The sequence below is a fragment of the Arachis ipaensis genome, chromosome B10 (assembly GCF_059453495.1).
Source record: "Arachis ipaensis isolate K30076 ecotype BB chromosome B10, ASM5945349v1, whole genome shotgun sequence".
NCBI classification, from domain to species: Eukaryota; Viridiplantae; Streptophyta; class Magnoliopsida; order Fabales; family Fabaceae; genus Arachis; species Arachis ipaensis.
This window is the reverse complement of record NC_142435.1, coordinates 60,445,033-60,473,005: the sequence shown is the minus strand read 5'-3', so window position 1 is coordinate 60,473,005 and position 27,973 is coordinate 60,445,033. Positions and strand designations below refer to the sequence as shown.

The 27,973-nt window shown below is 36.2% G+C and overlaps 2 protein-coding genes across 2 annotated transcripts; both read left to right on the top strand.

Annotated features, from left to right (window-relative positions):
- Positions 1 to 4,045: 4,045 nt before the first annotated feature.
- Positions 4,046 to 5,482, top strand: LOC107620697 (UDP-glucose flavonoid 3-O-glucosyltransferase 7-like). Its single transcript, XM_016322826.3, has one exon. It carries the CDS (start codon positions 4,046 to 4,048, stop codon positions 5,480 to 5,482), a length of 1,437 nt encoding a protein of 478 aa, XP_016178312.1.
- A 16,807-nt stretch (positions 5,483 to 22,289) lies between these two features.
- LOC148580233 (UDP-glucose flavonoid 3-O-glucosyltransferase 7-like) lies at positions 22,290 to 23,726 on the top strand. Its single transcript, XM_088491822.1, has one exon. It carries the CDS (start codon positions 22,290 to 22,292, stop codon positions 23,724 to 23,726), a length of 1,437 nt encoding a protein of 478 aa, XP_088347948.1.
- The last annotated feature ends 4,247 nt before the right edge of the window (positions 23,727 to 27,973 follow it).

The following is a 27,973-nucleotide window of genomic DNA, read 5'->3' as shown; positions in this document are numbered from 1 at the left end:
TCCCTCACTGGCATTTGAATGCCAGAGTTAGAAGCTGGAGTGGCGTTGGACGCCAACTCCTTACTTGTTCTTGGCGTTTGAACGCCAGAACTGAGCTTCTATTGGGCGTTTGACACCAAATCCTTGCTTGTTTCTGGCGTTTGAACGCCAGAGTTATTCCTCTCTGGGCTCTTACTGTCCTCAGAGGGATTTTGAATAGCAGTTTGTTCATTTCTTGGCTTCCTGCTGCCTTGAAGTGAGGTATTTAATGTTTTTCCACTTCTTAATTGAACTGTTTGGCACTCTTCTGTTATTTGTTTTGATAACTGCTGTTCTGTTTGCTTTAACTGTACTTCCATATTCAGATTATCCATTCTTGTGTCTTGTAGTATCTCCTTGAATTCGGCCAGCTATTTTGTTAGAAAGTCCAATTGCTGATTGAATTCAGTAATGTGTTCTGCAGGACTGAGTTCAGCAGTTACTGTTTTAGCCTCTTCTTTCCTGGAAGATTCACTGCTTAGGTACAGATGCTGATTTCTGGCAACTATATCAATAAGCTCTTGAGCCTCTTCAATTGTCTTTCTCATGTGTATAGATCCACCAGCTGAGTGGTCTAGAAAAATTTGAGCTTTCTCTGTAAGCCCGTAATAGAAGATGTCTAACTGCACCCATTCTGAAAACATTTCAGAGGGGCATTTTCTTAGCATCTCTCTGTATCTCTCCCAGGCATCATAAAGAGATTCATTATCTCCTTGTTTAAAGCCTTGGATGTCCAGCCTTAGCTGTGTCATCCGTTTTGGAGGGAAGTATTGATTCAGGAATTTTTCTGACAGCTGTTTCCATGTCCTTATGCTTGCCTTAGGTTGGTTATTTAACCACCTCTTAGCTTGGTCTTTTACAGCAAATGGAAACAGTAATAATCTGTAGACATCCTGATCTACTTCCTTATCATGTACTATGTCAGCAATTTGTAAAAACTGTGCCAGAAACTCTGTAGGTTCTTCCTGTGGAAGACTGGAATACTAGCAATTTTGCTGCACCATGATAATGAGCTGAGGATTCAACTAAAAATTACTGACTCCGATGGAGGGTATACAGATACTACTCCTGTATGAAGCAGTAGTGGGGTTAGCATATGACCCCAGACTCCTTCTGGACTGTTCATTTCCACTTAGGTCCATGATGGAGAAAGGGAGATGATGTGGATTGTAAATATATTTTTTTTTTTGGAAACTAAAAATAAAATAAAATAAAATAAAATAAAATAAAATAAGTGAAAATTCGAATATAAGTTCAGAAACTAAAAGGAAATTGAAAACTAAAATAATTAATTAATTAAAAAGATTTGAAAAATAAGGGGTAAGGATTTTCGAAAAATGAAGAGAGAGAAAGTGATTAGGAAGTTTTGAAATTTAAATGTTAAATTCGAAAATTAAATTTTGAATTTTTAAATTTTTGAAATTTGAAATTTGAATTTTGAAAAAGTCAACAATATAAGATAAGGATTTGAAAGAGATTTGAATTTCGAAAAGATTTGATTTTTAAGTTTGAAAATTAAATTTTGAAATTTTAAATTTTGAAATTTTAAATTTTAAATTTTAAAATTTGAATTTTGAATTTTGAATTTTGGAAGTTGAAGATTGAAATTTGAATTTGAAATAAGATAAGATAAGATTTTGAAAAGATATGATTTTTTTTTTAAAAAAGATTTGAATTTTGAAATTTTAAAACTAAGATAAGATAAATTTTGAAATTGAAATCTGAATTTTTATGAAAAATTTCGAAATATTTGCTTAAAAATAGTTAGAAAAGATATTTTTTTGATTTTTCAATTTTATGATGAAAGAGAAAAACACACAAAAGACACACAACTTAAAATTTTTAGCTCTAATGCTCCTTATTTTCGAAAATTTTGGAGGAAAAACACCAAGGAACACCAAACTTAAAAATTTTAAGATCAAAACACAAGGAACACTCAGGAACACCTTGAAGACTCACAAGAACAACAAGAATATAAAGATAGAACACTAAACTTAAAATTTTTTAGAAAACCAAATTAAAATTTTCAAAAACTAAAGAAAAATCAACAAGAAAATACCAAACTTAAAGTTTGGCACAAGATTTATTCCAAGAAAAATTATTTTTGAAAAAGTTTTAAAAAGAAGATAGACAATTACCAAGAACATAAGCACAACGCTCTAGCCAATTGAGCTATAAATTTAACGTCTTTTAATAAGGTATTTAATAAATAAATTTTTTTTGGATACTAATAATTCGAAAATGCACAAGAAAAATAAGAAAAATCACAAAACAAGAAAAACTAAAGATCAAACAAGGAAAATAAACAAGAACAACTTGAAAATTAAGAAAGAACAATGAACACAATTTTGAAAATTTAAAAGAAAATAAAAACATGCAATTGACATCAAACTTAAAATATGAAACTAAACTCAAACAGAAAAACTCAATTATCAGTTTATAAAATTTTTGAAAAATTTTAAAAAGAGAAAACAAGGATTTAAAAAAAAATTCAACCAAAAACAATAATAGAAGATTCTTAACCAAAAAGAAAAATTTTTCCTAATCTAAGCAACAAAATAAACCGTCAGTTGTCTAAACTCGAACAATCCCCGGCAACGGCGCCAAAAACTTGGTGCACGAAATTGTGATTCACACTTTTTACAACTCCGCACAACTAACCAGCAAGTGCACTGGGTCGTCCAAGTAATACCTTACGTGAGTAAGGGTCGAATCCCACGGAGATTATTGGCTTGAAGCAATCTATGGTTACCTTGTAAATCTTAGTCAGGAGATTAATTATGATTATCAATTTGAATTGCGAAAAATAAAAGAGCATGAAATAATTACTTGTTATGCAGTAATGGAGAATATGTTGGAGTTTTGGAGAGGCTTTGTCTTCTGAATCTCTGCTTTCCCCCTGTCTTCTTCTTCACGCACGCAAGGTTCCTCCTATGGCAAGCTGTGTGTTGGTAGATCACCGTTGTCAATGGCTACCATCCGTCCTCTCAGTGAAAAAGGTCCAAGTGCGCTGTCACCGCACGGCTAATGATCTGTCGGTTCTCACTTATGCTGGAATAGGATCCATTGATCCTTTTGCGTCTGTCACTACGCCCAACCCTTGTGAGTTTGAAGCTCGTCACAATCATCCAATCAATGAATCCTACTCGGAATACCACGGACAAGGTTTAGACTTTTCGGATTCTCAGGAATGCTGCCAATGGATTCTAGCTTATACCACGAAGATTCTGATTAAGGAATCCAAGAGATATTCATTCAATCGAAGGTAGAACGGAGGTGGTTGTCAGGCACGCGTTCATAGGTTGAGAATGGTGTTGAGTGTCACGGATCATCACATCCATCATATTGAAGTGTGAATGAACATCTTAGATAGAAACAAACGTGTTTGAATAGAAAACAGAAATAATTGCATTAATTCATCGAGACACAGCAGAGCTCCTCACCCCCAACAATGGAGTTTAGAGACTCATGTCATTAAAGAGTACAAAGTTCAGATCTAAAATGTCATGAGGTACAAAATAAATTTCTAAAAGTTGTTTAAATACTAAACTAGTAACCTATGTTTACAGAAAATGAATAAACTAAGATAAATAGTGCAGAAATCCACTTCTGGGGCCCACTTGGTGTGTGCTGGGGCTGAGACTTGAGCTTTACACGTGCCTAGGTTGTTTCTAGAGTTAAACGCCAGGTTGTAACCTGTTTCTGGCATTTAACTCCAACTTGTAACCTGTTTCTGGCGTTTAACGCCAGAATGCAACATGGAACTGGCGTTGAATGCCAGTTTACGTCGTTTATCCTTGAAAAAAGTATGGACTATTATATATTGCTGGAAAGCCCTGGATGTCTACTTTCCAACGCAATTGAGAGCGTGCCATTTGGACTCCTGTAGCTCCAGAAAATCTATTTTGAGTGCAGGGAGGTCAGAATCCAACAGCATCTGCAGTCCTTTTCCACATATATATATATATATATATATATATATATACACCCCATTGCAAAACTCAAAACTTGCTTAACACGGGGGAAAATGGGTAGTGAAGCTCGTGAACTCCATGTATTCTTCTTTCCCTTCCCAGCTCAAGGCCACATAATCCCAACCATAGACGTGGCCAAACTCTTCACCTCACATGGCGCCACCGCCACCATCATCACCACCCCATCCATCAAACCCCTCATCTCCCAAACCCTACAAAACACCAACATCCACATTAAAACAATCAAGTTCCCCAGTGCTGAATTTGGTTTACCTGACGGTTGCGAAAAAATAGACTCTTCCCTTAACCCAAACCTGTTCCCCAACTTCCTAAAAGCAACAATGAACCTTCAGGAGCCATTGGAGCAGCTCTTGCTCCAAGAAAAGCCTCAGTGCCTCGTAGCAGACATGTTTTTTCCATGGGCAACTGAAGCTGCCGCCAAGTTTGGAATCCCAAGGCTTGTCTTCCATGGAACTAGCTTATTCGCTCTATCGGCTTCGCTTTGTGTCACAACCTACGAGCCTTACAATAACGTGTCGTCGGACACCGAAGCCTTCGTCATTCCCAACCTTCCCGGCGACATAACAATGGTGAAAAAGCAATTGACTGAGTTAAGCAGGAAGGAGAACAACCAAGACCTGACTCTAGCGATATTGTTGAAGGATTCAAGGGAATCAGAGATGAAGAGCTATGGAGTGCTTGCAAATTCTTTCCAGGAGCTAGAAAGTCCTTATATAAATCACTACGTGAACGTGTTTGGGAGGAGGGTGTGGTGTATAGGCCCTGTTTCTCTCTGTAACAGAAGCAACGAAGAAAAAGCGCTGAGAGGAGTACACGGAGATGAAGAAAATGATAGATGCTTGAAGTGGCTAAGTTTAAAGAAACCAAACTCTGTAGTTTACATAAGCTTCGGGTCCGTCGGTGTCCTTCCAGACACCCAGCTTAAGGAGATTGCAATAGGATTGGAAGCTTCTGGAAGAGAATTCATTTGGGTCGTAAAAAGATGTAAAAAATACACAGAGGAATGGAATGCGGAAGAGTTCGAGAAGAGAATGGAGGGAAAGGGGCTAATCATAAGAGATTGGGCTCCTCAAGTGTTGATTCTTGAACACGAGGCTGTTGGAGCGTTTGTTACGCATTGCGGTTGGAACTCGACGTTGGAATCAGTGACAGCTGGCGTGCCAATGGTGACGTGGCCGTTGGGTGCTGAGCAGTTTTACAACGAGAAGTTGGTTACTGATGTTCTTGAAATTGGGGTTCCTGTTGGTACTAGATTGGGAGATTGTGTTGACAAGGGTGCCATAGAGAGTGCTTTGAAGAGGGTAATGGTGGGAGAAGAAGCAAATGGATTTAGAAACAGGGCTAAGGTTCTTGCTTTGAAGGCAAAGAAGGCTGTTGAAGTTGGAGAGTCTTCTTACTCGGATTTGAACTCTCTCATTCTGAAATTGCAGTCACATGTTGGCAATGAAAGTTGCTTTATTAATTTATGATGATTCTGAAGGGTGAAGATCATAAATCTTGATAGTTCCTTTCTCTTCTATCTGATCGTTTAGGAATATAAATCCTTGTCTTTTATTTACTTTTCTTTAAATATATTGGGGATGATAATGTTTGAGTCTCTTCCTATTGTATCGTTATTAAAGCTTAAACCTATGCAATCATTTTGCTATTGTCTTACTTTCAAGTCTCAACAATTTATCTTTCTTCATGTTCAATTCAATATGGTTTATATATTTGACGAGTTACGAGTATATGATTCGAGGACTAATATGGATTTCGTATTTGATACTAAAATTTGAGTTTAAACAGGCTTCTTAATAGTTAAATTTCGTTTTTTAAAATGTTTTAGTTAAAGCTTTTAACATTTTCTTGTCATAAACATTTTTTTTTCAAGAAGAAAATGAACAAAAAGGAGATAATAAAGATATAGTATCTAAATATAAGTGACTATTGAAGTACAAATAGAGCTTTTCTATTTAGAATTTATTTAATAAATATTTAATTAATATTATTTAATATTTTATAATTGGAGTAAAATATTCTAATTTATTTTTAAAAAGTGATTGATTTCCTCTTAAATTATAAGCTTAAGAAATATTGTTCATAATTCCAAAATATGTTGTAGATAAAATAGAAAATAAATTGAGGTTCGGTGATTTTGGAAAAAAAAAAAAAAAGAAAGAAAGAAAGAAAAGAAAGAAAGAAAGAAAAGAAAGAGAATAAAACAAGCCACACCCCACAAGTGTTTGTGGACATGCATGAGTTTCATTTTGTGATTCAAGTCTCATTTTCATGTAGCTCGCATAAACACTTTCGGTGGCTCTTTCCACAAGACGGGTCATATGAAAGGGTTTTGTAGTTTGTACTTTGGTTTTTGTGTGTTTGTGAGTGTGTGAGAGTGTGTGTGTGTGTTTTTTTTTTCTTTCAAAATGCACTCCATGTTGATTATGAAAACACAAACATGTTGTGTGTGTGACAAATGCAAGGAGCATCGTGGAATGAGACTTGAGAGCAACGTTCTAAAACCTGAATTGGTGATAGAATCATTTTAGCTACTAATTTATTGATTTATTGGTTCAACTGATTTAATTGTGATTTAATCAGAAAATTCGTTTTATAATAAAATAATAAATTAAATATAAATAAATATACTAAAACATAATTATAGTCTAATATAAATTTTAAAATATTATCTAAATTAAAAGTACTATATAAACCATAATATTATAATCTCCTTCAAATACAAATTCAAAAGTCAAATAATAAAAGAAACAACCAAACATAAAATATCAATATTAAAGTTTATTATCAATTATTAAAATCTGCTAAAATTTGTTGCAGATTTGTTTCATTGAGATCATTGTCACCTTCATTTCCACCAATTGGAGCAGAAAAATCATGTGATGCAACATAAGGCATACTACTACCACCACCACCACTTTAATAAAAATCAACATCAATGATGTCATCTAACGAAATATATAACACGTTATCAATAAGTTAAAGATTAAAATTATTGTAATAAATTATCAGAAAATAAACTACAATAGTCACAAAGTAAGTCTTCAACATTACTAGAATGATCAGGCTTTTTCTCAATAACCTCTTTTATCACCTAAAAGCCAACCAAATTAATATTTTCACAATCAATTGCATCATACTGCACATTTTGCTTTCTTTGTCTCTCTTTCCTAATAAATTAAATACAATATATGAAAAATAGTATAACATATTAAATACACATAATCCATTGATATAAAATAAAAGTATGAAACATATATTACCTGCATTTAAGATGCAAATTATATTTGTTGAGTTTAAAGAAGAAGAAAGAAATTAATTGATGATAACTAAACATTATTATTGGGTTAAAAATTCAATTATGTGTGTGATTAGTTTGCTTAATTGTGCAAAAAAATTAATATAAACCAAAATGACCCAACAACAAGCTTCAGGCCCATATACACTCATAGCTTAAGGAAATGTTTGTCCATCAGAAAAAAAAAGTAAAGCATCAAGCCAAATACAAAGGAAGGTTGCTGATCTTCAAAATAAAAAGAAGAAGTAAAGAAACAAGCCTAGTCAGTAGGCCCAACTGGTGATCCAAGCCCATTCGCTTATTTTAGTGACAAACTAAACAATGGAACTCCATTTCTATCTAAACCAAACCACAAAACCACCGAACCAAAACTCTTTCCTCTCTCTCTTCTCTCACCCACATGAAGTTCAGAAAGAAAGCAAGAAAGAAGAAAACGGATTAGGGCTCAAATTAGAAGTGAAAATTTGGATTACCATTTTCAAACAAAGAAAAAAAAAGTCAAAGAAGCTAGGGCTGAAAGCAAAGGTCACATCTGAAGACTCATAAGAAGAAATCTTTCCTTATATGAGTTTTATTGAAGATTTTTGAAGAAATTCACTTTTTGTACGAATAGAATAGGAAATCCTATTCAAATGGAGGTTGTAGAGCTTTGCAATAGATCAACGGTCAAGAAAGAAACTTGGAGCCAAGGTTGTGATACACGGCTCAGATTTGTGAAGCAATAGAAATAAGGATGAAAGAGAAGATGGAAGGTATAAATACATGTACTGTTAAATTACTGCTACTACTCTATCTCTCTTCTGTGTTGCTGCTGCTACTGATATTGGGGAAGAAGAAGTCAAACAAGTTGTTGAAGACAAGTTTCAATTTTTGGAAGCTTTACTCCTCTATTAAAGGAATAAACAACCAAGGTTTGGGGCAAGGAGTCAGAGAACAAACTTTGGGTTCCCATAGCTTAAGAGCTATACCTTCTTCTCTTTCATGGTTCTCAATTAAATATTTTGTTTTCTTAGTTTAATCTTTCTTAGTTTCAATAAAAAAGGCATTGTAGTGAGGAATGTAAGAAAAAGCCATTGAGTGGAAAAAGATAGAGAGAGTTAGACTTGGAGAAAAGCTAAATATTTATTTTAGAAATTCTATGTACGTTTTTTTGTTTTGTTTTCATGATTCTAAGGGGATTCCCTTGCTAAGTTGCGTAAGTACATAGTGGTTGTAAAGCTAGGTTTGTCCCAAATAAGATTGGGTTAAATTTTAAGAAAATTGGTGAATATAATCTTGTTCAAAGATAGTAAAATTTCATTTGTCGTGATGGAGACTGGATGTAGGCTACATTGCACTGAGTAGCTGAACCAGTATATATGGCTGAGTCACTTCCCTTTCTCTTCTCTGTTTTCGGTTTTATCCTTGATGCATGCCAATCATCACTTCAAAATTTTCTCAATAAATAGAATCTCGTTGCAATTATAGTTCCAAACAACAAATGACCCGTGTTAGAGTTTAGTTTGTTTGTCACAAATGCAAATCAATAAAAATTAAGAGTATTAGATCTTGGGTCTTCTCTCAAAAGAAATTGCAGTGAGGTGTGCGTATTATCGGTTATGAGAATAAGGGGATTTTAAAAAAAATTAATAGGAAATTAAATGACAAGAAAGTAAAGCTAACGACTAAAGGGATATAAATGCTAAAAGGCACTCCTGGAAAGGATTGAGAGTCAAGGCTTCCTGTAAGAACCGTAATTAATTAACCGCTTAATTAAAATAATTTAATTGCCCGAAATAGGTTCAAAAATTTAGAATGTTAATTAGAAAATCTAAATATGATATTTGGACTCAGTAGATTTTTTTGAGATGGAAAATGTAATTTTTTGCAAAAAATTACGTAAAAATACGTACCGGTAAATTAGCCGACAATACCGGCTTAAATATGTTTGGTTCTGTGTGAGAATAATAAAAACAATAGAAAAAATGAGGAAAACAATTTATAATTAAAAATCGGACGCTAATTTTAAAGGTTTCGCCCAAAGTTGAGACAAATGGGCTAAAAATACTAACGGGTTGGACCGGGCCTAAGTTGGGCCCATGCCCAACATATATAAAAATTCAAATGCACCTATTTCAGCTCATTAAACACTTGCATGAGAGTGAGAGCTGCTGAAGTGAGAAGAGAGGTGAGGGTTTCCAAAAATACTATTCATCTTCAACTTCATTCAACCATAACTCGAGCTATGGTGCTCCAATTCGTGAACGGTTTACGGCCACGCAAAGCTCTTGCCAAGCCCGTTAGTTCTATCCAACTTTGTTGGTAAGATTTTGAAACTCCTACCCCATTCTTAAGCTATATGAATTTCAAAAATTAAGGTTAGAGTTTTGAGTAAGTTTTTGTGTTTTGGTTGTTTAGCTACTAACCATTAGTGAGAAATTGTTGGGTTCATCCCCAATTTTTATGGATAAATTAAAGTTTCTCAAAAATCCTTGTAGTTTGGTATATTATGAATATTTAGGTTTTAATTTTTATGGAATATCTGAAGTTAGTTTGAGCATTGATGCTTATTGGAGTTGCGTTTGCTATTTGGAAGCATTTGGATTGGAGATGGTGGCTTGGTTGTGATTGAAAGCTTGTGGGATCCAAATTTTAGTGTATTGTGCCTATTGGGAATCGGCCAAGGTTTAGTTTTGATTTTCTCTATGTAATCTGTAATATTTCTGGACACTTAGGCTAGTGGACCTTACGATAAAATTGAATTGGTTGTTAAAATTTGTTGAAATCATGATGTGTTATGATTGGATGATTTTGATAGTTTTGATGAACTATGATTTTGTTGTTGATAAATGGTGTTGAATATTGATATTGAGGTTGAATGATGCTAATTATAATGATTGGTAGTGACAGAATGATGATTGATGAGTGTGTTGGTTGAGAAATGGTTTTAATAAGATGACTTGATGATTGAGGTTGAGGATTATGAGGATAATGTATTATAAGTGAACATTTGGTATGAGTGGTGGTTTGAGACAAAATGGTAAGTTCTGATATGAATTGAGGTGTCTTATGATTTTGAGTTGGTTTGGTTTAAAGTTTTGAAATTTAGGGAACCTTGCTGATTTTTGTAAAACTTGGTTTTTGACGAAATTTTGCGGATTATAACTTGAGCCTCTATTTTTGAAATTATTTGGATTTTGTTTAAATGGAAGATGGTTTAAAGAGCTTTAAAATGGGATAAAGTTTGAGGAAAATGGAGTTTTGTAGAGGAAGTTATGAACATTTGAAGTTCGGTGTAAGAATCTGAAATTCTGCAGCATTTAATTTTTCAGAGTATGATGCAGCATGCGTACGCGAACTTGTGCATGCGACGCGGGCATTCTCCACTGCCTGGGGATCTTGCGTACGCAGGCATTATGTTGCGTATGCAAGCATGTGAAATTCGGCCATGCGTACGCAAATTTTAACACACAATGCGAGTATTCCATTCAGGTTGGAACACTCACATGCGTGAGCAGAGTGCCACATACATAGACACGCCTTTTTTCAACGTTTGCGTACGCACGACAGGGGGTGTGCGTACGCATTGACCTTATTTTTTTGAAAAATAATTTTTCTTTGTTTTCAAGGGTTCTCAAGATTTTTAAACTTCTTTAAACTGCTGTTTGAGATTACTACCAAGTACGTAGGCCCTAAGACTAATAGAGATGAGTTAGTTGGGTTAAATTGGTAATTTTCATCCCTGAGTTAGAAAATAGAGCCTTAGGTTTCTAGAGTATTAAGGATGGAATAGTTGTGTGGGTTGGAAGAGTACTGTATTAATGATGAGTATAATAAGCTGTTGAAATAAAAATTGATAATGTTTGTGGCGAGTCTGGGACTCGAAGATAAATGAGGAAATATTGAATACTGAAAGTGATCACTGAGGAATATGGATATACATTGTTTATTTCTGATGTTGTTGAGACACTATGCGCCTGACAAGGACGGTTGGTTAATCCCGCTTGTCGAGGTCGCAGCGATGGCGTAAGGGCGGTGGTTAGTCCCGCTTACATTGAGATGTTAGGTCTGTGGCTGAGTATCCTACTCGCATTCTTTCGGAATCACAGGAGTGTGCCGGGCACTATATCCCTGGACCGTGTGCCGAGCATGATATCCCTAGGGTTCCCATTATATTCGTGACCGAAAGGTGACATTCCCATGGGAATGTGTCGGATTGGTAGTTGAACCGACAGTGTGATATCACATCCAACATGACAGGCATTCATCATGTGCATCTTCCATGTGTTTGATTGCTTTGTTTACTTGCATACTACGCCTAATTGTATAACATGCTTAATTGCTTCTTGATTTACTTACTATACATGATTATTACTTGTGCTTTACTTGCATGCAATTACTTTTGTTTTTCTACTAGAATTGAGGAGGTTCAGTAGGCGGTGGCGATGGAATCACATGGCGGTTAGGATGGCGAAGGCTGTGGGACAGCGGTGAACTGATAGTTTAGAAATTCCTTAAGTTAGATGACCTATTTAAGGATTTATTTAATTGTTTTATAAGTTTGAATTTTATGCTTGATGTAAAGTTCTAATATTGCCTTTGGCCTCCCGGAACCTTATTTCTTACATTACTGGGCACTATTACCATCTTGAGAACCTCCGATTCTCATACCATATTTTGTTGTTATTTTTCAGATGTAGGTCGTAACCCATCTCGGTAAGTTGCAAGATAGTGACAGAGCGGAGGATCTCTTGATAGCTCTTTTGTATGTTTTGGATATTTTGTTGTAGTTCTATCTATCTTTTGTATGTTTATACTTTGTTGCCTTAGAAGCTTGACTTTGAGAGACAAGTTGTATGAGCTGTATGTAACTAGTTAGCCTAAACTCTGCTGGCTGTGGCTAGTATTCTGTGGCTAATATGCTTATATATCTACATATACTTTGTTATCTTGTATCTGTATCTTATCCTTTATGCTTTTAGTTCTCGTGTGAACGCTTCGCATTTTTGTATCTCTATTTTTTAGCTTTATTTCTTTATTGGGCTTCTAGTATTATTATTTCTTTATATATATATTATCGTATGAGCTTTAGAACTGTTGTGGCGCTTTGATATCTTTTGCTTAACATGAAAATGACAGTTAAAGAATCCTACCATTATCATAACCATAATTATGGCAATTATAATGAGTTAATCACACTTCATCAACCCCTAACAGCGAGGAGTAACTCAAGCAAGCATAATTTACCTTAATCAACAAATCCTACCTAACTTACTAATTAACTTAGTAAAACGCTAGCATTAGTGGAAACAAGAGCAATTAACAACCCAAGAATTACCACTAAATGTCGGATATTATGACTCTAGTATCCTAATTACTCATTTCCTAAGCCAAGGGGTGAAAATCTATTGAAAATTCATAATTAGCATTTTTACAAACTCTTGGTGGCATAAAAGCAAAACATAGCGAATTGCAAAAGATAATAAAATCTATAACCAATCTATGCACAAAATCAACAATAGAAACTCAATCAAGCATATATAAACCATAAAACATCAAATTCATCAACAAAAGATTCAAGAAATCAAAATTGGATATATTAACAAAGTAACTTTAATTATGAGAAAAATAACAAAAGTAGTGTAATTAAAGAGAATAGCAAAGGTTACTTACAATAAAACAAGAAAATATCCAAGATCAAAATTGTAAAAGAGCTAATTCTACTATGAACTCTAATAAAACCCTAAGAGAGAATTTTCTAAAACTAACCTAAACCTAACTAGATCTCTCCATTATAGTGTGTAATGGTGTACCCCCTTTAATATGGGATTTTTCCATTTGATATAGCCTTCCAATCAGCTTTAAAAACTCCAAAATTGGGCCAAGAGGCCCCCAAAATCACAAGCCATGTGACTTTTTAATGAAGTCATGCGTTAGGACTTGTGCGTAGGCACAGGGTTGTGTGTGTACGCACACTAGCTGAGTTTCATCTTGTGTGTACGCACAGGAAGGTGTACGTACACACACTGGAGCGTGTGCTTCTCTTTTGTTTTTTTATGAAATCTCCCATTTTGCATGCTTCCTTCCACTTCTAACTAGCCATCCTTGCCTATTGAACCTGAAATCACTCAACAAAACATATCGCGGCATCGAATGGAATAAAAGTGGAATAAAATTGATTAATTTAAGCATAAAAAAATAATATTTTCATATTTAGGCACAATTTGGAGAGAAATAAGAAAAGTATGCTATTTAAGTGAATAAATGTAGGTTTATGTGATGAAATCCACTCAATTCAAGCCAAAATTTACCATCAAATATGGACTCATCAAGTCCCTGATGAGATGACTTCTGCGTGGTCTAAAAAATTGCGGATAAATCCTCGTTGCAAGTATAGTTTCTAAACCTTCAAAAGTCCTTCATACAAACGTGTTGGGTGTCACAAGTAACAAACCCCTTTAAAAATTGTTAACCGAGTATTCAAACCTCGGGTCGTCTTCTCAAGGAACTGCGAAGGAGTATGTTCTTATTATTGGCTATAAAGGTTGTAATCGGGGTTTAGAAGGTGAGAAGCAAGTAAATTAAATGACGAGTGAATTAAATGGAAATTAAGAATAAATAATAACTGTAAAGCAACTTTTAGCAAGGTAGGGAAATTAGAGGTCCAACTTAGTTATCTCTCTCAACAATAATGAAAGTTGAATCTAAACTCCACTTGGTCAACCTGCACGAGGGCAAAGGAAAGTCAAGGGACTAATTAAATTGACTTTCGAATCCTAATTATTTCCTCAGAAAAGGTTGGGATTATTTAAGTTCAGCTCAATTAGCAAGATAACGATTATCAATTATGTTGAGTTTAATAACTGTTGAATTACTAAATTCTTAACCAGAACCAAAAGGGGAAAAGTAAAATTGCTAGAATGATAAAGAGGTCCTTAGATGGGAAGCAATGATAACTTAAATCAATGAGAACAATCATAAACTGCAAATACCTCAATTATCATTAATTCAAATAACAGTCTGTAACACGAGAGAATTCATAAGTCAAATTATAATAATCAATTCAAATGTTGGAATAAATAAATAGAAGTAATACTAAAAGAACATTAAACCTAGGATCCAGAGTTACTCTTAAAACAAGAAGAAATCCTAAATCCTAAAAGAGAGAGAGAAGATCTCCCTCTCAACTAAATCTAAATCATTGAAAGGTAAAAATATGCGAGCTCTCCTTTGAATGGAAGCATTCCCACACTTTATAACCTCTGGTCTATGCTGTCTGTACTTGGATCTGGGCCAAAAAGGGCTTCAGAACTCGCTGGGGGCGTATTCTATAATTTCTGGTGCGTGGCCTCTATCACGCGTCCGCGTGGGTCACTCGGTCGCGTCATTCGGAGCTTTTCCTTGCCACGCGGTCGTGTCAGTCATGCGACCGCGTCATATGCGTTCTGCTTAAGGCGCACGGTCGCGTCAGTCATGCAACCGCGTCGCTGCTGATTCGTGCTTGGCACGCGATCGCGTCATCCATGTGATCGCGTGGATACCAGTTTCTTTAAAGCTCCGTTTTACTTTCTCCTTCCATTTTAGTATGTTTCCTTTTTCATCCTTTAAGTCATTCTACCTTAGAAAATCTGAAACTACTCAACACACTAATCACGACATCGAATGGAAATAAAGGTAATTAAAATAATTAATTTTTAAAGCTTAGGAAACATGTTTTTCACAACATGACATAATAAGGAAGGGAAAGTAAAACCATGCAATTAATGTGAATAAGTAGGTGAAGAGTTGAATAAATCACTCTAATTAAGCATAAAAGAACTCATGAAATATGGGTTTATCAACCTCCCCACACTTAAACACTAGCACGTCCTCATGCTAAATCCAAGGTAAATAATTAAGGTTAAAGTGATGGAATGTTATGAAATGCAACCTATGCTAAATGCATCTACCTAATGGGTCATGCAATTCTAATTCATCTACTCATATATAAAGCTTACATGTAGCTAAGTTAATTCACATTCTCAAGGAGTTATGTATATATATATAGCTAACCCTTAAATAATAAAGCATTTTAGCAAATGAGATGGGAAAGAAAACATTGTACAAAGTTGCAAAACAATTAGTAAATTTTAAGCACAAATATATGTTGATGAGTTGTTGAACCCTCACTGAATTTTGTGTTTACTCTCTAGTCACTCAGTGTTTATTGGGTTTATTCACTCTATTTTTCTTCTTTTTATTCTTACTTTCTATAACTTTGTTTTTTATCTAACCAATCAACAATTATAGAATACAGTCATACCAAAATGTCATGAGGTCTTAATTAAGGTTGTAATGGGGCCAAGGTAAAGGTAAGGATTTATGTATATGGTTAAGTGAGCTAATAAGTGAATCTTTAATTAGGCTAAGATCTCACCTAACATACATATTTAGTAAAATAAAATCCCTTTACCTATTTTCCCATATTTCCCACTTATTGTTGCATGCTCATGTTTCACTTTTTATTTTTATTCCATGTGCATTGTTTTCATCGGGGAATTTCTTTTTGTATCCCCTTTTATTTAGATGCTAATTTTTTTTTTTTGCACATGATAATTGAATCACTTAGATTTTTTCATGAGTATGCTTCCCAAATTTTATTTTATTCCTTTTTACTTCTCTACTCTTTTGTTTCTATTACCCATGTTCCCAAAAGGTTTCCCACATTTAAGTCTATTCATAATTTTCTATCTTAAGCTAACTAAGGATTCACTTGGGATTTTTCTTTGTTTTTCTGCTTAAGGCTAGTAATTTGGCTAAATAGAATAAAGGGGTTTTAAAAGGCTCAAGGGGGTTAACAAGGGTGATGTAAAAGGTAGGCTGATTTGGGGTGAGTGAGCTAAAATCAAATGATGGCCTCAATCATTCTCTTGGTATGTATCTATTCTATATTCTATAATTGGACATATAGATTAAAGCAAAGGAAAGAATATCAGAATAAAAAGAAATGTAACACACAGAAATGAAATTATGGTTTGAATGCAACCATACAATTTAAGCTCAAGACTCACAGGCTGTGTGTTCTCTAACTCAAGCATCATATATCATTCATATATTGTATGCAGGTTTAGTTAAAAATTCCCATTATTCTCTTGAAAAAAATTATTTAGGGTAGCTTTTAAAGTTTGAATGTTCCTCCTTGATGAAATGTTGTCAACTAACATGTAATGCTATATATACAAGGTGTGGGTTGTTTTGATTCTGTTAAATTTTCTGGTTTACTTCCTTTTTATATTTTTCTATTTAAACTATACTATCTTTATGCTAAAAAAGGGTAAACTATACTAATTAATCCACTAATAAATCTGAATTGCAAACTAAACTAAATGACTAAAATGAGCTAAATAACTAAAATATGAACAAAAAAAAATTCAAAATGCAGAAAATAGAGTAAAATACACAAGTAGCCATGTATAAGTACTCAGAAAATAACAATAAAAGAAAAAGAGAAAAATACAGAAAAATATCCAAAATAAAAGAAAAAGTATGTAGTAGTTCACCAAAATAAACGCCAGAGATGGCGACCTCCCCACACTTAAAATGAAGCATCGTCCTCGATGCTCAATCAAGCCGGGTGTGAAGGAGTGTCATCACTGGTAGGGATGGTAGCTGGGGTCTCTGTGGCGGTGGTGGGCTGAGAGTCTGGCTGCTGTAGAGGGGAGACTGACTGGATCGGGATCTCCGGATCTGCAGCCTCAATCTGGGGCATGACCTCCTGATGCGGGGCAGTCTGCTCTGTGGCTTCCTGCTGATGAGTCTCCGCCTGGGAATGAGTCTCCTCCTCGTGCTCATCCTCCTCTTCCTCTGATGGCTCTGAAGGGGTGTCGGGCTCGGAGGGGATGTCGGCGCCCTGTCTGATCATCAGCTTCAGATGGGAATAGTGTCGCCTGCTGCGGCGCTCCAATCTCTCATACCAGTGCCTGTTACAGCACTCCATCTGATCAAGCTGGCGGAAAAGACGGTGCACGAGGCGATAAACTAGCTCAGAGGCGGGTGGAGGTGCAGTGGTGGCAGCTGGGGCAGCTGTGGATGAAGAGGGTCCAGCAGACGGAGGGGCTGTCTCATCAGTAGTAGTGATAGGTGGTGGTCTGTAGCCCAAGGCAAGGAAGTTCCTGTTGTGCGGGATGATCTTCCTGCAGTCCGCTGCTGGTGGTCGCTCATCGGCATCCTCCCAAGGCACATCAGCCTGACGGCCTAGCCGTGTAACCAGGTAAGGAAAGGGGAGGGTGCCTCGGACGTGGGCCCTGGCCATATAATGCCGGATAAAACGAGGCAGATAAATGTCCTTACCCTCCAGCACACACCAAAGGAGGGTGATCATGGTAGCCGGGATCTCCGTCTCGTGAGTACTCGGCATCACAAAATTACTCAAGATCTGATGCCATAGCCGAGCCTCATCATTTAAGTACACTCTCTTGATCCCTCTAGGCATAGTGGTGTTCTGACCCATCTCCCAAGGAACAGCAGGGTCGAGAGCTATCCTTGCCTTCACAGCATCCCAGTCAAACTGCATCTGGCCCATGTTTTCCTCAGCCTGTGCAAAACCATCTGGCTTATCGGACTTGGCTGAGAGCTGGAGAGTGGTCTCTATGGCCTCCTCAGTGACCAGAATTTGCTTTCCCCTCAGGTTCACTGCATCTAGGGTAGTAAGGTAGTAGTTGCAATAGAATTCCCGGACCCAAGATGCATTGACCTCTGTCAGTGATCTCTCCAGAAAGAACCAGCCCCTTTGCTTGATTTGCTCAGTAGTGTATTGCTGGAGGGCTTCTGGAATCTTCAAGGTACATTCCAGGTATAGATTTCTGGAGTTTGCAAATGTCGGGTACTTTAGCTCACAGTACCGGTTTGCAAATTTTATAGGATCAGTCGAAGGGAGCAGCTGGTCAGCTTTTTCCTGCTGTGTGAAATTCTTCTCCCGCCATGAGGAATCGTGCATTAGAGAAATGATGGACTGGGAGGAATCTCCTCTCTTACGCTTGCCAGTAGCCTTGCCTTTACCTTTCCTCTGTGAGACAAACATCCTGAAAAATAGAAAACCAAGAATGGATAAAAAAATAGGAAAGCAAATAGGCAATTTAAACAAAGGAAACTCAAAGCGGTAAGGGAGAAATAGAATAAGGAAACTGAGTATATGAAATGTGATTGAATTTATGTTAAATGGAAAAAAAATAAGCAATATGCCATGGTTAGAAAGTTAGAGGAAAGCGAAAATAATCAGAAAAGAGATCAAAAGGGTTAGTATGGTTAGGATTTGAAAAAGAAATTAGTAAATTAAAATTAGTGAGTTAGGAAGGTTAGTGGCATAGAAAAATTCCATATAACAAGGATTCACAGGTAAGAATAGAAGTACTCATAATTGAATAAAGAAAACAGGGTGATGCTGATTCGAATAGAAATAAAGAAATCAGAAATTGGAATCAGTGAATCACAAATGCATGTTATGAACCAGGAAAGCAAAAGAGGATAAGAAAGTGGCCCTTAGCATTCATGAACTGGTTTGGGGGAAGTAGAGTAAAACAGAGTTGCCAAACCAAAACAAGAATGAAAACAATTTTCAAAAAAAAATTTGGGCAGCATTCCGGCTAAAATTGGACTGTCCCGGAAAATAAACAGCAATCAGATCAGTTCATATGAATTAAAAGAAAGCAAGCTGCATGTACATAGATATAAAATAAACAGAAAAACACAATGTAAACAGCAGCAACATACAAGAAAGCAACATATGAATCATGATTATAACAGCAACAGATTTGTACATAGGATAAAACAGAAGTAAGAACAGTGCAAGTAAACAGACATAGATCCACTAACCACAGCCTAAGCTACCTAACAACCTAAAAATCCACTACAACATGCAAGTCTAGCTATCCAAATTATGAACATAAACGGAATAAAAAATACAGAAACATGACGAACGGATAAAAAGGTTGCGTGTTGCGGAACCTGGTAAGCAGAAGGGTTGGAACAGGGAAGAAGGTGGCTGCGGCGGCGTCCGGTGCGGTGGTGGTGCACGGCGACGCGGTGGTGGCTGAGGGGGTAGTGGCGGCGAGGGTTTTGGGTTGTGATAGAAGAAAGGGGGCTTTCCATAAATATATAATAGTCCATACTTTTCTCGAGATTTGATGGCCTAAACTGGTGTTCCAATTCAGCATAGAAATTCTGGCGTCAAAACACCAGAACTGGCATGAAAGCTGGAGTTAAACGCCCAAACTGGCACAAAAACTGGCGTTTAACTCCAAGAAAGGTCTCTACACGTGAAAGCTTCAATTCTCATCCCAAGCACACACCAAGTGGGCCCCAGAAGTGGATTTCTACACTAACTATTCTAGCTTACTCATTTTCTGTAACCCTAGGTCACTAGTTTATTATAAAAATTACTTTTAGTCATTCATCTTGTACCTCATGAGACTCTACACGTTTCATATTGTATCTTCTACGACATGAGTCTCCAAACCCCATGGTTGGGGGTGAGGAGCTCTGCTGTGTTTCGATGAATTAATGCAATTACTACTGTTTTCCAATCTATCACGCTTGTTTCTATTTTAAGATATTCACTCGTACTTCAACTTGATGAATGTGATGATCTGTGACACTCATCACCATTCTCAACCTATGAACGCATGCCTGACAACCACCTCCATTCTACCTTAGATTGAATGCTTATCTCTTAGCCTCCTGATTCAGATCAGAGTCTTCGTGGTATAAGCTAGAATTATTGGCGGCCATTCCTGAGATTCAGAAAGTCTAAACCTTGTCTGTGGTATTCCGAGTAGGATCTGGGAAGGGATGGTTGTGATGAGCTTCAAACTCACGAGTGCTGGGCGTAGTGACAGACGCAAAAGGATCAATGGATCCTATTCCAGCATGAGTGAGAACCGACAGATGATTAGCCGTGCGGTGACAGTGTATTTGGACCATTTTCATTGAGAGGACGGATGGTAGCCATTGACAACGGTGATCTACCAACATACAACTTGCCATGGAAGGAGCCTTGCGTGTGTGAAGAAGAAGGCAGTGGGAAAGCAGAGATTCAGAAGACAGAGCATCTCTAAAACCTCAACCTGTTCTCCATTACTGCATAACAAGTATTTATTTCATGTTCTTTTACTTTTTACAATTAAATCTGAGAATTATTGATATCCTGACTAAGAGTTATAAAATCGCCATAGCTTGCTTCAAGCCGACAATCTCCGTGGGATCGACCGTTACTCACGTAAGGTATTACTTGGACGACCCAGTGTACTTGCTGGTTAGTTGTGCGGAATTGCAAAAGTGTGATTGTGATTTCGTGCACCAACTTGCACCGTGAAGGTGCTCCTCTTCTCCGGGAAAGCGGCAGCAAGTGTTGCTGTGACTGTGAGGATGAAAGAGAGGAGGGTGTGGCAAAGAGCCATTGGAGCAGCGGTGGGGACTAAGTGGGAAGTAATGGTGAAAGTGTATTAGAAAGGAAAAGAGGGGTGGTTGCTGGGTGAAGAGGATGGTGGTGGGATTTGAGATTAGAAAGGGAAAGAGGGGTGGTAGCTGGTTGAAGAGGGTTAGGGTTAGTGGTACACGAAATTGTGATTCACACTTTTCACAACTCCGCACAACTAACCAGCAAGTGCACTGGGTCGTCCAAGTAATACCTTACGTGAGTAAGGGTCAAATCCCACGGAGATTGTTGGCTTAAAGCAATCTATGGTTACCTTGTAAATCTTAGTTAGGAGATTAATTATGATTATCAATTTGAATTGCGAAAAATAAAAGAGCATGAAATAATTACTTGTTATGCAGTAATTGAGAATATGTTGGAGTTTTGGAGATACTTTGTCTTCTGAATCTCTGCTTTCCCCCTGTCTTCTTCTTCACGCACGCAAGGTTTCTCCTATGGCAAGCTGTGTGTTGGTGGATCACCATTGTCAATGCCTACCATCCGTCCTCTCAGTGAAAAAGGTCCAGGTGCGTTGTCACCGCACGGCTAATCATCTGTCGGTTCTCACTTATGCTGGAATAGGATCCATTGATCCTTTTGTGTCTGTCACTACGCCCAACCCTTGTGAGTTTGAAGCTTGTCACAGTCATCCAATCCCTGAATCCTACTCGGAATACCACGGACAAGGTTTAGACTTTTCGGATTCTCAGGAATGCTGCCAATGGATTCTAGCTTATACCACGAAGATTCTGATTAAGGAATCCAAGAGATATTCATTCAATCGAAGGTAGAACGGAGGTGGTTGTCAGGCACGCGTTCATAGGTTGAGAATGGTGTTGAGTGTCACGGATCATCACATCCATCATATTGAAGTGTGAATGAACATCTTAGATAGAAACAAACGTGTTTGAATAGAAAACAGAAATAATTGCATTAATTCATCGAGACACAGCAGAGCTCCTCACCCCCAACAATGGAGTTTAGAGACTCATGTCATTAAAGAGTACAAAGTTCAGATCTAAAATGTCATGAGGTACAAAATAAATTTCAAAAAGTTGTTTAAATACTAAACTAGTAACCTATGTTTACAGAAAATGAATAAACTAAGATAGATAGTGCAGAAATCCACTTCTGGGGCCCACTTGGTGTGTGCTGGGGCTGAGACTTGAGCTTTACACGTGCCTAGGCTGTTTCTAGAGTTAAACGCCAGGTTGTAACCTGTTTCTGGCGTTTAACTCCAACTTGTAACCTGTTTCTGGCGTTTAACGCCAGAATGCAACATGGAACTGGCGTTGAATGCCAGTTTACGTCGTTTATCCTTGAAAAAAGTATGGACTATTATATATTGCTGGAAAGCCCTGGATGTCTACTTTCCAACGCAATTGAGAGCGTGCCATTTGGACTCCTGTAGCTCCAGAAAATCTATTTTGAGTGCAGGGAGGTCAGAATCCAACAGCATCTGCAGTCCTTTTCCACATATATATATATATATATATATATATATATACACCCCATTGCAAAACTCAAAACTTGCTTAACACGGGGGAAAATGGGTAGTGAAGCTCGTGAACTCCATGTATTCTTCTTTCCCTTCCCAGCTCAAGGCCACATAATCCCAACCATAGACGTGGCCAAACTCTTCACCTCACATGGCGCCACCGCCACCATCATCACCACCCCATCCATCAAACCCCTCATCTCCCAAACCCTACAAAACACCAACATCCACATTAAAACAATCAAGTTCCCCAGTGCTGAATTTGGTTTACCTGACGGTTGCGAAAAAATAGACTCTTCCCTTAACCCAAACCTGTTCCCCAACTTCCTAAAAGCAACAATGAACCTTCAGGAGCCATTGGAGCAGCTCTTGCTCCAAGAAAAGCCTCAGTGCCTCGTAGCAGACATGTTTTTTCCATGGGCAACTGAAGCTGCCGCCAAGTTTGGAATCCCAAGGCTTGTCTTCCATGGAACTAGCTTATTCGCTCTATCGGCTTCGCTTTGTGTCACAACCTACGAGCCTTACAATAACGTGTCGTCGGACACCGAAGCCTTCGTCATTCCCAACCTTCCCGGCGACATAACAATGGTGAAAAAGCAATTGACTGAGTTAAGCAGGAAGGAGAACAACCAAGACCTGACTCTAGCGATATTGTTGAAGGATTCAAGGGAATCAGAGATGAAGAGCTATGGAGTGCTTGCAAATTCTTTCCAGGAGCTAGAAAGTCCTTATATAAATCACTACGTGAACGTGTTTGGGAGGAGGGTGTGGTGTATAGGCCCTGTTTCTCTCTGTAACAGAAGCAACGAAGAAAAAGCGCTGAGAGGAGTACACGGAGATGAAGAAAATGATAGATGCTTGAAGTGGCTAAGTTTAAAGAAACCAAACTCTGTAGTTTACATAAGCTTCGGGTCCGTCGGTGTCCTTCCAGACACCCAGCTTAAGGAGATTGCAATAGGATTGGAAGCTTCTGGAAGAGAATTCATTTGGGTCGTAAAAAGATGTAAAAAATACACAGAGGAATGGAATGCGGAAGAGTTCGAGAAGAGAATGGAGGGAAAGGGGCTAATCATAAGAGATTGGGCGCCTCAAGTGTTGATTCTTGAACACGAGGCTGTTGGAGCGTTTGTTACGCATTGCGGTTGGAACTCGACGTTGGAATCAGTGACAGCTGGCGTGCCAATGGTGACGTGGCCGTTGGGTGCTGAGCAGTTTTACAACGAGAAGTTGGTTACTGATGTTCTTGAAATTGGGGTTCCTGTTGGTACTAGATTGGGAGATTGTGTTGACAAGGGTGCCATAGAGAGTGCTTTGAAGAGGGTAATGGTGGGAGAAGAAGCAAATGGATTTAGAAACAGGGCTAAGGTTCTTGCTTTGAAGGCAAAGAAGGCTGTTGAAGTTGGAGAGTCTTCTTACTCGGATTTGAACTCTCTCATTCTGAAATTGCAGTCACATGTTGGCAATGAAAGTTGCTTTATTAATTTATGATGATTCTGAAGGGTGAAGATCATAAATCTTGATAGTTCCTTTCTCTTCTATCTGATCGTTTAGGAATATAAATCCTTGTCTTTTATTTACTTTTCTTTAAATATATTGGGGATGATAATGTTTGAGTCTCTTCCTATTGTATCGTTATTAAAGCTTAAACCTATGCAATCATTTTGCTATTGTCTTACTTTCAAGTCTCAACAATTTATCTTTCTTCATGTTCAATTCAATATGGTTTATATATTTGACGAGTTACGAGTATATGATTCGAGGACTAACATGGATTTCGTATTTGATACTAAAATTTGAGTTTAAACAGGCTTCTTAATAGTTAAATTTCGTTTTTTAAAATGTTTTAGTTAAAGCTTTTAACATTTTTTTGTCATAAACATTTTTTTTTCAAGAAGAAAATGAACAAAAAGGAGATAATAAAGATATAGTATCTAAATATAAGTGACTATTGAAGTACAAATAGAGCTTTTCTATTTAGAATTTATTTAATAAATATTTAATTAATATTATTTAATATTTTATAATTGGAGTAAAATATTCTAATTTATTTTTAAAAAGTGATTGATTTCCTCTTAAATTATAAGCTTAAGAAATATTGTTCATAATTCCAAAATATGTTGTAGATAAAATAGAAAATAAATTGAGGTTCGGTGATTTTGGAAAAAAAAAAAAAAAAAGAAAGAAAGAAAAGAAAGAGAATAAAACAAGCCACACCCCACAAGTGTTTGTGGACATGCATGAGTTTCATTTTGTGATTCAAGTCTCATTTTCATGTAGCTCGCATAAACACTTTCGGTGGCTCTTTCCACAAGACGGGTCATATGAAAGGGTTTTGTAGTTTGTACTTTGGTTTTTGTGTGTTTGTGAGTGTGTGAGAGTGTGTGTGTGTGTTTTTTTTTCTTTCAAAATGCACTCCATGTTGATTATGAAAACACAAACATGTTGTGTGTGTGACAAATGCAAGGAGCATCGTGGAATGAGATTTGAGAGCAACGTTCTAAAACCTGAATTGGTGATAGAATCATTTTAGCTACTAATTTATTGATTTATTGGTTCAACTGATTTAATTGTGATTTAATCAGAAAATTCGTTTTATAATAAAATAATAAATTAAATATAAATAAATACACTAAAACATAATTATAGTCTAATATAAACTTTAAAATATTATCTAAATTAAAAGTACTATATAAACCATAATATTATAATCTCCTTCAAATACAAATTCAAAAGTCAAATAATAAAAGAAACAACCAAACATAAAATATCAATATTAAAGTTTGTTATCAATTATTAAAATCTGCTAAAATTTGTTGAAGATTTGTTTCATTGAGATCATTGTCACCTTCATTTCCACCAATTGGAGCAGAAAAATCATGTGATGCAATATAAGGCATACTACTACCACCACCACCACTTTAATGAAAATCAACATCAATGATGTCATCTAACGAAATATATAACACGTTATCAATAAGTTAAAGATTAAAATTATTGTAATAAATTATCAAAAAATAAACTACAATAGTCACAAAGTAAGTCTTCAACATTACTAGAATGATCAGACTTTTTCTCAATAACCTCTTTTATCACCTAAAAGCCAACCAAATTAATATTTTCACAATCAATTGCATCATACTGCACATTTTGCTTTCTTTGTCTCTCTTTCCTAATAAATTAAATACAATATATGAAAAATAGTATAACATATTAAATACACATAATCCATTGATATAAAATAAAAGTATGAAACATATATTACCTGCATTTAAGATGCAAATTATATTTGTTGAGTTTAAAGAAGAAGAAAGAAATTAATTGATGATAACTAAACATTATTATTGGGTTAAAAATTCAATTATGTGTGTGATTAGTTTGCTTAATTGTGCAAAAAAATTAATATAAACCAAAATGACCCAACAACAAGCTTCAGGCCCATATACACTCATAGCTTAAGGAAATGTTTGTCCATCAGAAAAAAAAAGTAAAGCATCAAGCCAAATACAAAGGAAGGTTGCTGATCTTCAAAATAAAAAGAAGAAGTAAAGAAACAAGCCTAGTCAGTAGGCCCAACTGGTGATCCAAGCCCATTCGCTTATTTTAGTGACAAACTAAGCAATGGAACTCCATTTCTATCTAAACCAAACCACAAAACCACCGAACCAAAACTCTTTCTTCTCTCTCTTCTCTCACCCACATGAAGTTCAGAAAGAAAGCAAGAAAGAAGAAAACGGATTAGGGCTCAAATTAGAAGTGAAAATTTGGATTACCATTTTCAAACAAAGAAAAAAAAAAGTCAAAGAAGCTAGGGCTGAAAGCAAAGGTCACATCTGAAGACTCATAAGAAGAAATCTTTCCTTATATGAGTTTTATTGAAGATTTTTGAAGAAATTCTCTTTTTGTACGAATAGAATAGGAAATCCTATTCAAATGGAGGTTGTAGAGCTTTGCAATAGATCAACGGTCAAGAAAGAAACTTGGAGCCAAGGTTGTGATACACGGCTCAGATTTGTGAAGCAATAGAAATAAGGATGAAAGAGAAGATGGAAGGTATAAATACATGTACTGTTAAATTACTGCTACTACTCTATCTCTCTTCTGTGTTGCTGCTGCTACTGATATTGGGGAAGAAGAAGTCAAACAAGTTGTTGAAGACAAGTTTCAATTTTTGGAAGCTTTACTACTCTATTAAAGGAATAAACAACCAAGGTTTGGGGCAAGGAGTGAGAGAACAAACTTTGGGTTTCCATAGCTTAAGAGCTATACCTTCTTCTCTTTCATGGTTCTCAATTAAATATTTTGTTTTCTTAGTTTAATCTTTCTTAGTTTCAATAAAAAGGCATTGTAGTGAGGAATGTAAGAAAAAGCCATTGAGTGAAAAAAGATAGAGAGAGTTAGACTTGGAGAAAAGCTAAATATTTATTTTAGAAATTCTATGTACGTTTTTTTGTTTTGTTTTCATGATTCTAAGGGGATTCCCTTGCTAAGTTGCGTAAGTACATAGTGGTTGTAAAGCTAGGTTTGTCCCAAATAAGATTGGGTTAAATTTTAAGAAAATTGGTGAATATAATCTTGTTCAAAGATAGTAAAATTTCATTTGTCGTGATGGAGACTGGATGTAGGCTACATTGCACTGAGTAGCTGAACCAGTATATATGGCTGTGTCACTTCCCTTTCTCTTCTCTGTTTTCGGTTTTATCCTTGATGCATGCCAATCATCACTTCAAAATTTTCTCAATAAATAGAATCTCGTTGCAATTATAGTTCCAAACAACAAATGACCCGTGTTAGAGTTTAGTTTGTTTGTCACAAATGCAAATCAATAAAAATTAAGAGTATTAGTTCTTGGGTCTTCTCTCAAAAGAAATTGCAGTGAGGTGTGCGTATTATCGGTTATGAGAATAAGGGGATTTTAAAAAAAATTAATAGGAAATTAAATGACAAGAAAGTAAAGCTAACGACTAAAGGGATATAAATGCTAAAAGGCACTCCTGGAAAGGATTGAGAGTCAAGGCTTCCTGTAAGAACCGTAATTAATTAACCGCTTAATTAAAATAATTTAATTGCCCGAAATAGGTTCAAAAATTTAGAATGTTAATTAGAAAATCTAAATATGATATTTGGACTCAGTAGATTTTTTTGAGTTGGAAAATGTAATTTTTTGCAAAAAATTACGTAAAAATACGTACCGGTAAATTAGCCGACAATACCGGCTTAAATATGTTTGGTTCTGTGTGAGAATAATAAAAACAATAGAAAAAATGAGGAAAACAATTTATAATTAAAAATCAGACGCTAATTTTAAAGGTTTCGCCCAAAGTTGAGACAAATGGGCTAAAAATACTAACGGGTTGGACCGGGCCCAAGTTGGGCCCATGCCCAACATATATAAAAATTCAAATGCACCTATTTCAGCTCATTAAACACTTGCATGAGAGTGAGAGCTGCTGAAGTGAGAAGAGAGGTGAGGGTTTCCAAAAATACTATTCATCTTCAACTTCATTCAACCATAACTCGAGCTATGGTGCTCCAATTCGTGAACGGTTTACGGCCACGCAAAGCTCATGCCAAGCCCGTTAGTTCTATCCAACTTTGTTGGTAAGATTTTGAAACTCCTACCCCATTCTTAAGCTATATGAATTTCAAAAATTAAGGTTAGAGTTTTTAGTAAGTTTTTGTGTTTTGGTTGTTTAGCTACTAACCATTAGTGAGAAATTGTTGGGTTCATCCCCAAT